The sequence below is a fragment of the Marmota marmota genome, unplaced genomic scaffold (assembly GCF_001458135.2).
Source record: "Marmota marmota marmota unplaced genomic scaffold, marMar, whole genome shotgun sequence".
In the NCBI taxonomy this organism is placed as follows: domain Eukaryota; kingdom Metazoa; phylum Chordata; class Mammalia; order Rodentia; family Sciuridae; genus Marmota; species Marmota marmota.
The window spans coordinates 39853829-39864940 of NW_026000082.1; the positions used below are offsets into that span (position 1 = coordinate 39853829).

The following is an 11112-nucleotide window of genomic DNA, read 5'->3' on the forward strand; positions in this document are numbered from 1 at the left end:
AATAGGAAAACTTTTTTGCTTAAGGAATTGAGGCAAACTTCTGCTCAAGAGCTGGAGAATGGGACTATCTTTTCATATCATTTATGTTGCTGATGTTTTAAATTATTGACTTTGTTCATTAAAAACTTTAAAAATGTAATTCTAAATGTCATTCCTATCTCCTAATAGATAACCGAAATGAACAAATGTTCCTTAATTTCATTCTTCATGGTATAAATGTGTGTGTGTGTGTGTGTTTGTGTGTGTGTGTTGTAAAACATATTGGCTTTGAGGGTCATTTTGGTGTTTCATGAAAACTGGACCATATCACTTATTTATCAGTATCTTGACCTTTGCACTTAAAACATTTTGGAAATCCTGCATATCAAACATTCTCTTTAATATTCGATGGTACCACATTCCACCATCTTTATTGTTAATCATTCACTTTGTGAATGTTTATTTTTGCCACCATAAAAATAGGTGGTCACAAATCCATTAAATCTCTTTCATTTCTCTGAGTTAGAGTTCCAGGAGTGGGATTCATGGGTTGAGAGGTTTATCTATTTTTAATTTCATTAGTTATTTCTAGGTTGCTTTCCATGAAGTTTGTGGCAGGTCATGTTGACACCGACAGGTGAGGGTACTCTTTATCCAACATCTGCCAATGTCATGGGTACAAAGGAAGAATGAATTTGATGACTTTATTGGGTTCCATTAGGTGGGAGGGTCTGATGATGCTCTGCTGTCTTTCAGACCTCCAAGGAGGGCCTGGGTTGCACAGAGACTTGGATAGCATCTTGTCTAGCATTTTTTCCCTGCAGTTGAACAATTCGCTCCTCGCAACACGTTAACATTTACCCTGACAATGGCTCTTAAGAATTTCTATAACATGCAAAAATTTGGAGATTTCACATAAAGTTCCAATTTCTCTTGGAAACACATTTAATACAGGCCCACATACAGGTCCTGCATGGCAGCAGTTTGTTAGAGCTGAGTAGGAGCTGCCCAGATTAGACAGGGCTACCCGGTTTACCATAGTTCTCACCATTCCTTATTGCCTCTCCAACTGTGAGTTCAGTGATGACTGCTGTCCATTATGTCATTTGTCCCTTTTATTTTTACAACAAATCCAATTTATACCTGCCCAATCACCCTAGGCATTGGGTTTGTAACTCCTTCAATCAAGATGAGAAGTTCTTTAAAGGGTAATGGAGAGACCCATTAAAGAAGATAGGTAAGTGAGAAAAGAGCTTATCAGCCAATCTCCCACATTTTAGCACAAATTTTCACTTCCCTTTGAGAAGTTCTTTGCTTTTATCCCACTTCTGCCACCAAATACAAGGGAATTATCCATAAATAAATAAAACACAAGCTCATCTAAGGAGATACGAATTGCTAAATGTTCAAAGAAACTTGAGTGTAGTTGTTCTTGAGTGGAAGCGTCCATTGTATCATTTAGGGGAGGTGATGTCAAATGCAGATTCCTTGACCAGACCCTCAGTTATTCTTATTCAATAGTCTTGGGTTGGGCTTGAGCTCTGCATTTTAAACAAGTTCCTCAAGTTGTTCACTTGGACATGGTGGCGCCCAACTAATCAGTGTCATCATGATCAAATGTCCATGGCCTCGCAGCTATACTTACAACTTGAACCCTGTTCCAGTTAGTTCCTAGATGACATGAATAGTCTTAGCCACTAGTGTTATCTGTGGGCATGGGTTCTGGACTCTCACTGGCTCCCTGGAAATTTCTAGAATACTTACAGATCTGGGATTGGAGATGTACAAGGAGGCATCACACACAATGCCATATCCCACCAACCGTTCTCCAGGGAAGAGGGAACTGGTGCTGACAGGTGAGATCAGGACCTCCGTGGTCTCAGGGAAGACCCACTCCACAGTCACGTCGCTCAGGACTGGGGCCATGGCCTTCTTCAAGGATTTGACCATCTGTTGGAACACAGGTGGGATGGATGTGTGGGCAGGGGTTGTGCAGACAAGGGACATAAAGACTGTGTGGATATGAGCTTGAGGGGGTGTCAGCAAGGAGGAAGTGACAGCAGGCCTAGGGTGGCTTGTTCAGCAATAGACACACCTCTGAGCCTTTTAGACTCCTGGACTGTCGGGATTGGGATGGATATTTGCTCTCATCTTCTCTAAGGTGAACATTTTATAAAAAGGAGAAAGTCTGAGGCTCAAAGTCTGGCTATGGCTAGCTCAAGGGAACATGGAAGATTTTGATCAAAGCATGAACTGGATAGGGATCTTGGGAAAGTTAATTTACCTCTCAGGGCCTCAGTTTTCCCTTGCATTGAAGTGGGAGGTGGTAGCTGGAGGGCTCTAAGAGACACCATATTTGAAGTGTCTGCCATGTGCCAGGTGTTCAATGGATGACAACTGTGGGTTAGTATCCCCTAAACTGATTCCCTTTCCCAGAGAACATGATTTAGGGGTTGTGGTGGCTGTAGATACATCCTCAAAGCTTCCTTCCGGAAAGACCATGACATTTTTGCTGCAAGGGATGTAGGTAGTTTGGTGACAGCTTCCAGATCCAGTGCTTTAGCTTTTGAGCCAAGAACACACCTCTCCTTGGAAGCCCTAGACCAATGATTGCAGAGATTCTAGTGCCTGGGCAGTCTTTGCTCCAGAGCTCCATTGAGTTGCCTAAGACTTTTCCAGAACATCACAGTTGGAAGCTCCTGCCCAATCTACTTCCCCCGCATTTCCTTTCACAGATGGTGGATCTGCCTCAGTGTTAGGGTTTGGATTGAGAGGTCCCCTGAAAGTTCATGTGTGAGACAGTGTAGGCATGTTCATAGATTGTAAGAGCTATAATTTAATCAGTGGATGAATTCACTCATGGATGAATTCACTCTTGCTTCCCCCTCTCCTGTCTTTCAGAGATGCAACCCCAGAATAATCCATTTTGTCCCTTCTCCTGGATTTCCTAAGGGTTGGGTTATTTGTGACAAATGTGCAAGAAGGAAGAGAAGATGGCAGCCTTCCTAATCTCTGAGTCCTTTAGAGTCTTCTGAACCACTGTGGTCAGCATCAGAAGTGTGGCCAGAAATGACTCCAAGCTCAGCTCCAAATCTATAAAGGTGGCGGCTCCTTCAGGAGCCTCAATCCTGCCTGGCCAGCGGATGAAGCATGTGATCCAGTGGCTGGAGACCAGGAGGCCTAGTGTCCTGGGGCTGCTGCAAGAGTTGCCTGCTCTGTGGCTGTTGCCTCTGAGGCTCCCACTGGGGAGTGGTTTGGCCTGGGGCAAAGCTCAGATTTGGGGTGAAATCCCACTGAGTTGCCTGGGTCTCTGAGATTCCAGCCCCGGAGGAGGCTGGGAGGCCCCTCTACCTACCTTTGGTTGCAGCCGCTCCCCCTCTATCAGGAACTCAGAGCTGCCCTTGGACACAGATGCCAGGCCTTTCACCAGCCGGTGGCAGACGTTGGGTCCAATTCCAAAGCTATAGCACCTGGGGGACAGGGACAGAGAGGCTGCTACTTGCCAGGCCCTCTGGATCTTTGCCTCTGATGGGGAAAGAGACAGAGCCAACTCAGAGCTGGTCCTGTCTTGGGGCAGAGGCAAGGGAGGAGGAGGAAGGACCATCCACAGTGCCACAGTGCGCTCTCTCTCTCTCTCTCTCTCTCTCTCTCTCTCTCTCTCACACACACACACACACACACACACACACACAGCTCATCAGTGCTGTACGGTCAGCACAGAGTCAAGGCCACCTCCTTCTAGGCTGCTCCCTGGGGCTCACATACAGAGGTTTGGGCAACTTGACCCTCCTGAACTTCTGAGAGGAAAAGGCCAATTTGAAAGCCAGCGCCCACCCCCTCCTCGAAGTCAAGCACTGTGGGACCCATGGGCCTATCTTCTTCCTCTAGCATTTTGCACATTTTCTCCTGAGTCTGGCCCCCACCCCCGGCAGCCTGGCTGACCTGGTGGAGAAGGCGTGGTTTCGCACCAGCTCCAGCACCTTCCCCGTGTTGCTGACGGCTCCGTCTGTGATCAGGAAGAGGAGTCGTGGGTGGCCTTGGTGCACCGGCTGCCGGAGGATCCACTTGAGAGGGGAGAGGATGTTGGTGCCGCCCATGTCAGCCCGCATCCTCTGGATGTTATCGCAGGCCAAGGCCAGACTCTCCTGCAGGGAAGGACCATGGCAGGGACAGACAGTCCCCAGGGTCACTGTGTGGCATGGAGACTGAGCCACCTCCAGGATGAGGTCTTTGTTTCAGCCTCGGGAAGAAGAGGTGGCCACTTATTTTCTGTAAGCCGCCCTCCACCAATGTCTGAAGTGCCACCGTTTGTAGTCTATTCTCTCAGTGTTGTCCTTTCTGGGCTCCACTTTAAAAATAAGAGCCCTTCCCTTGAAAAACGTGGCGTGCTAAACCTCTAATTCCTCAGCATGAAGGACGTTCCCTTTTCTGATGAAGAAAGCAGGCCCTATGGGGGAGGAAACACTAGACTGGGAATCATCAGACTTGGGTACTGAACCTGACCCTGGCACCAACTCCCTATGACACTTTGAAAAGGAGACTGTTTCCCCAACTGGGCTTCAGATTTCCTCCCTTCTGGACCAACACTGTGGGACCCAATTGGCCAGGATTAGGGACACAAGGTGGATATCTACAGTAAGAGTGGATTCCCCCAGGACACATTGTCCTCCTGTCCCCGGCTCAGGAAGATGCTCTCCCAACCTTCGTGCTTGGGAGGGGACTTCTTAGCAACAGCCTGTATCCAAAGCCTTATGATGGGTGTGGAGGCTTTGAAGAAGCAACACTAGAAATTCCTCCCAAGGGAACCATGAAGCATGCATGCAAACCCTACCATACAGAGATGAGGGAGCTGGAAAAAATGGAAACAACATGAATGGCTGACAACAGGGTTCCGTGAAATAGGTCTCAGGGCATCTGTGCGATGACAGGCAGCCTTAAAGTTACGCTAGATTAATACTTTCTGGCACAAAAATACGTTCATGATAGACGAGGAAAGTCGCTTATGGAACTGTATGGAAGATCTAATCCTATCTTGATTGTGAATGCATAGAACGAGGTCTGGGGGGATCGAGATGAGGCTCTTAACAGTGTTTTCTCCTGTTCTTTTATCTGAGAGATGAATCGTAGGAGATCGAAAATGACTGATTTTTGATGATATTTAAAAATTATGGGACAATCAATGCGAATTAGCCTCGTATTTTCAAAACTCAAAGTTACTCTTAGTAGAAGAGTAGCCAATATGTCTTTTCTTCTTTCCCCCCTCCCTTCCTTCCATGCTTCCATTCTTCTTCACCTCCTTCCTTCTTCACCTCCTCCCTTTTCTTAGCTCTGGGTAGAGGCTGCAATTTTGGATGTGCTGTGGGGCCAGGCTCCTGTTTCAGATGGCAGCTTGGGCCTGTGAGCTCCATCTGCAGCCCCCACGGCCACACCCCGTTCACTCTCCACCCTCACTGTCCAGCCCTTTGGCTCCTCCTGTCCAACCCATCGTCCTCCTGAGGCAAGCCTCAGTGAGTGGCAGGCCATAGACATGTTCTCTCTCTGCCTTCCCTGGACTCCAACTCTGTGCATTCACATACTTTGCCCAGTGCATTATTTTATTTTGAGGAGGAAAGATGTCAGAAGGCTGAAATGTCAGGAACTGCCTAAGCAAAGATGGCTTCTCCTTCATTTTCTGCCCCTGCCTGGGCTGTCTGTGAGTGGGCAGGTGGAGTCTGGCCGCAGGGTTACCTCCTCCTTCCCTTTCCCTCCTTCCCTCTGTTCTCTACCACCTACTGCCCTCCTGGCTCCAGCTTCCCCCTCTTTACCTCACTGTAGGTCTGGCTGGAAGGGAAGAGGGTCTTAAATGTGGATCCAAACCCAATGACATTGAAGAGGCAGGTTGGCAAGAGGCTCTTCAGGGCCACCAGCATGGCCTCCTGGTAGGAGAGAAAGGGGTATTCAGGATTCAGGCAGGGGCTACGGCCACTCTGCCATCACACACCAGTACTGCCATTCCCAGCACAGGAGCTGCCTCCAACGGAGCCTGTCACCCTTTTGCACCCATCACCTCCTTCTCCCTCATGTCACAAAACTTGCTGATTCTGACCAGAGGCTGGACCAGAGCCACCATCATAAAACTTCTCATCCATGCAGCAGGTCTGACTTCTCAAAGCCACTCTATAATAGCTGGCCAGCTCCATTTCACCTCTCAGTGACCCGGAGAGGCAGAGAGAACAGGGAGTACCCACTCCCTCTGCCAAAGCAAAATCGACATCCAGGGGAAGAAAGTGGCTGGTCCAGGTCACACTGTGGATGGAATGGTTTCTGGCCCTCATCCAAGGCCTCTGCATCAGACTTAACTTATCATGAACCAGGGACAAATTCCTAGGGACAGTCTTTCTAGCTCCTATTTGTTAAATGCAAAGGAGGTACTTAGGCACATTACCTCACTAATCTTCAGAGTTGCCCTTGGAGCTGGGCACATTATTATCCCCAATTTATACAATAGAAGATTGAGGCCCAGAGAAGTCAAGTGACTTGTTGGTGAACATCCAGTAAGTAAACAGCACAGCCAGGATTCAAACATGAGTCACCTTGGGGCTTGGGGCTGTACCTCAGCGGCAGAGCGCTTGCCTAGCACGTATGCAGCATTGGGTTCAATCCTTAGCAACACACATAAACAAACAAAATAAAGGCATGCTGTTCATCTACAACTACAAAATAAATAAATAAATAAACAAACAAAACAAAACATGAGTCACCTTGTCTCCAAAGGCTGTGCACAGGGCAGAGTCTATACCTCTGGAGCTATCTAGCACTAGGAGGCCTTGTAAAGTTATATTGAAAAAATAGTGACAAAGGTGGCCGTGGATGTGAAGACGATGATAAGTGCAATGATAAACATCAAGCAATTCCTGTGTACCAGTCACTGTGATTAGCACTTCAAGTTATAATCAATTTAATCGCTCTAATGCATGTTATAGCATAGTGGCTGAGGTGATACGCTTCAAAGTTCAACCGATCTGGGTGTGAATATCACCATTACCATTATTAACTTGACCTTGGGCTAGTTATGTCACCCTTATAAGACTTAGTGAGGTGCAAAGTAAAGATCCAGCTAATGGTCATCACAAGCAACCCAATGAGCTATATATTAGGATTCGTATCTACATTTTACGGATAAGGAAACCGAGGCTCAGAATGGTTAAGAAATTGCACTGGATCACCAAAGCCAAGAATATGACCATGGTTTTCAAAACATACCTCTGAAGACCTTGTTTGTGTGAGTTCTGCCACGGCACAGAGTGCAGGAATGAAGGTCTCCCTTTCTCCCCCACATACTTTATGGATGGCATCCCATGGATCTCAGAGCAACAAGCCATCTTACTCCAGAATCCAGAGAAAGACAGCTGCCAGTGGATTCTGTCAATGTTCACCTCCTTCCAGGCTCTGCAGACCCAGGACCCTCTCCCTTCCCCCTCTGCAAACACTAGCGTCCTCTCAGCCTCTTCATTGCTTGTGCCAACGCATTTTGTGTCTCAGCAAAAGAACTCAAGATCTGCTCTTTTCATTAGCCACTAATGTCTATTCCTGCTAGCAGGAGACTCTGCTGATTCATACAGATTGTCTCTGCTCACACCTATTAGAATTTTTAAATCTATGTATTTGGCAGCAAGTGGCAGCTGAAGAATGAGACCAGCTGCAGGAAATTAAATTGGCTGAACTTTCTCCTTTGGCATTGGCTGTTCGGATTTCTACTCTCTCCCTCCTCCCTAAGCCTAGTTCACCCTGAAACATTGGCTCAATGGGCCACACTGAATGACTCAGGCAACCTCAGTGGGGGAAAGGGAGTGTGGCCCTTTCCGAGCCTTTCTCTGACAGGGTCATGTTTAGCAGAACATGATTGCACCAATGCAAAGCCATTTGCAAAGGGGTGACCTTGGACCCAGTGAGCTGAGCTGGAAAAGAGCAAGGGAGACTCCAAGAGGGAAAGGAACTGAAGGGAGAGCCAGGGAAATTCATTGTCAGAGAGCAAAGGCTGGAGAGGGCTTTAGTTCAGGAAGTGGATTTCCACTTATAAACTGATTCCATTTAATGAAAGTAACTTCCTGGAACATGGGGATGAGGAGGGGATATAGAGACTGAGTCTAGGCTTAGCAGGAAAAGAAAATGACATGATCAATTATTGATGTCTTCCTGGGAGAGGGGAGCAGAGGGACATGTGACATACAGGGGCCCTCCCTGAATTAATCCTTCCTCCTCATGTTATCGAAAGGACAAATGAAAGCTACAGTTGAGAATCAATTTGTCCAGAGCCACATCATGAGATGAGCCACATCTCATCAGTGGCAGAATCGATCCTGGCCCCCAGACATTGCTCTTTCTACAAGGCCACACAGCAGAAATGACATAATCAGAGAAGAAAGCTTTTTTTTTCTTTTTTAAAACGGAAGTGCATGTATAATTCCCCATCAGCAGTGTGAGAAAGATGAGCACCGAGGCAAGATACAGATGGCTCAGTCTTCCTCAAGAACCCTGCGATGCTGGGAAAACCACTTAGCTTCTTGGGTCCTCAGTTTCCTTACCTGGTAAACAGAGGGAAAAGGGATGAATCACTCCCTAGGGGGTGTTTTCCGTTTACTCTCCTGTGATGCCCTAAGGTAACTGAGGATGTCTTATGCATCCACATGGCTGTGGCACGGAACATGGAGAGCCGTGAGGTCCTGGAGTGTGGCTTCGGTGGTCCTCCAGCACCTCGGACAGCTCCCTGTTCTCATGGTTGCCTTTGGAGGTAGGTGTCCTCCAGCACCTCGGACAGCTCCCTGTTCTCATGGTTGCCTTTGGAGGTAGGTGGGGTGAGAAGGTACCAACCAGTCCTGCGGGCATCCTAGGGTCAAGATGCCACAGATAGGACCCTGGGTCTCATCTATGATTCCTCTGTCAAACCTCAGGACAGAGCCCAGGCACAGCAAGCCTGAGGAGCTAGCTGGCCTCCCCGATTCCACCTAGGAAACAAGAACTTGCTCCAGGGACGAACTAGGGCAGGAGGGGTGAAATTTCAGGTGACAGCAGAGCCCCACTCTCTTTTTGTTCCTCATCTTTGATTCTCCTGAACTATAGTTTACTCAGCTCAACCAGCAGACTGGGAGCATTTTATGCCCCACAAGGGGAGAGAGGTAAGAAAGATCTGGCCCTTTCCTTGATGAGTTTGTGACTCCAGAGGGGGCTACACACACCTGCAGAAGTCAAAATACAAGGGGGCTTTGGATAATAACAGAATCAAGATGAATAATCTCTTGGGGGGAGGAAGCTTCTGGATGGGCAAGGGGTGGGTCCCACCACTCTTTCTCATACTCCCCTGGAGGGAGCTCTCCTCAGCAGGGAGACCTAGCTCTCAAGCAATCTGACTGTTTAGCAGGCCTGTGTCCCTCACTTGACAGGTGATTTTCCTGATGACCAAGCAAAGGGCTTTGCACACATTAGGCATTTGAGAAAAAAAAAAGGAACCAATTATTATTATTTTTTCCTGATTCCTCCTCAGGAGGAATGACCAGGGCTGTTTCCCGTGAGTCTCTGATGTAAGGTGGTGGGAACAGTCAGGCAGTAGGCCACACTAGCCATGTGACCTTGGGTGGGTGACTGAAGATTGGTTTTTCCATTTGGAAAATGGACCCACCTCATAGGATTAGGATCTGGATTAAACACCAAACTTTACTTAAGTGGCAAGCACTGCAGCTGGCATAGGGCAGGCCCTCAGCCAGTGTCAGCCTCTGGCCTCTGTTCCCTGTGCCCCTTCTCTCTCAGGACTTGGTGAGGTGTTTGAGACAGAGCAGGCATACAACAAAAGTGTGCAGAATATCAAGGGCAGCTATTGATGACTTCATCCCTTGTACACCAACAATTCTGCCTCTGCTTATATCACTTCAGGGTTTTATTTTGGGAGCAAATTGAGTTTGGTTGTCTCTGTTTAAAATGACTTTTCAAAATAAGTTGCTTCTGAGAACAGAAAGTGCTGAGGGAGCCAGGTCAGGGAGCAGAGCAGAGCGCAGGCCGGCCCGGGGCGGGGCCCTCCTAGCAGGTACCTTGACACGGTAGATGTTGGTCCTGCTCATGCTGCCGCTCCTGTCGATGAGGAAGATGAACTCCCCGTTGGTCTTTCTCAGGTTGGTCTGCATAGACTGGAGGTCAGGGCAGAAGTTGAGCATGATGACTGAGTGGTGGAGGATGTCTTTGTGGAGGCGTTTCCGGATGATTTCTGTCTGGAAGAGAAAGGGCGACTCTGACTTGGGCAATCAAGGGGTCCCAAGACACCTCTAGGGACCCTTGCTGGTCCCCCATCACCTGCTAGATCCCACTTCTACTCTGCACCAAAGACTCGCAGGCTGACTGCCCCGGGCTCCTCTGTTCGTTAGACATTCACTGGTTACAACCATAAGCTTGGACATTGCAGGCAGCAAGTCGTGGGTTTGAATCCCAGGTCTGTCAAAATCTAGACATGGAATCTTGGGACAATCCTTCCTTTCGGTGTCTCCTCATTTGCAAAATGGGGCTAATACGTCCACTTCTCTGGGTGATGGCCAGGATAAACTGAGGTAGCTCCTGGATGGCCCCCCTCCATGGCATGATCTTCTCTTTTGTTTTACACGCATTTCGTGAACCTCTCTCTGGCTCATCTTGGCTGTGAACTTGGTTTTCCTGGTTTACTGATTCTCTCCTGCTGATAAATTCCTACTTATCCTTCAAATTTCATTCGTTTGGAAGGCTTTTCCCCACCTCCAGGTGGACTTCCTCGCTTAGTTTCTTCATCTATGAAATGAGGACGAGAGGACATACTGCACGGCTGGCATGGATTAAATGCCACACCTGTGAGCCTGCTGCCTGCCAGAGAGTAACCGCCACCATTGCCCTTGCTATGATGCTGTCATTTGTCCTGGAGATCTAGGCAGTTTGTACAAGGAATGAAGGTTTTTGCTCTTATCTCTGTCTCGCCTTGAGCTTTTATACTACTGGAAGGCAGGTCGCACCTTAGTCTCTCTCAGGTCTTCAGACTTAATATAGTGTCTGTTTTGGAGATGGATCCGTAAACATAAAAGGAAGGACATCATCTTCTCCTCCTCCTCCTCCTCCTCCTCCTCCTCAGCTCCCCTTCCCCTC

At 48.0% G+C, this 11112-nt stretch overlaps 1 protein-coding gene across 4 annotated transcripts in view; it reads right to left on the bottom strand.

Annotated features, from left to right (window-relative positions):
• Vwa5b1 (von Willebrand factor A domain containing 5B1) overlaps window positions 1-11112 on the bottom strand; it is a 40907-nt gene that overhangs the window by 20465 nt on the left and 9330 nt on the right. For all 4 annotated transcript variants that reach the window (XM_048816193.1, XM_048816192.1, XM_048816191.1 and 1 more), the window contains 5 exons: window positions 10041-10217; window positions 5784-5894; window positions 3922-4124; window positions 3335-3449; window positions 1744-1929 (listed from right to left, as the gene is read on the bottom strand). In XM_048816193.1, the coding sequence (XP_048672150.1) occupies window positions 1744-1929; window positions 3335-3449; window positions 3922-4124; window positions 5784-5894; window positions 10041-10217 (792 nt within the window). The remainder of the gene's footprint in view (window positions 1-1743; window positions 1930-3334; window positions 3450-3921; window positions 4125-5783; window positions 5895-10040; window positions 10218-11112) is intronic.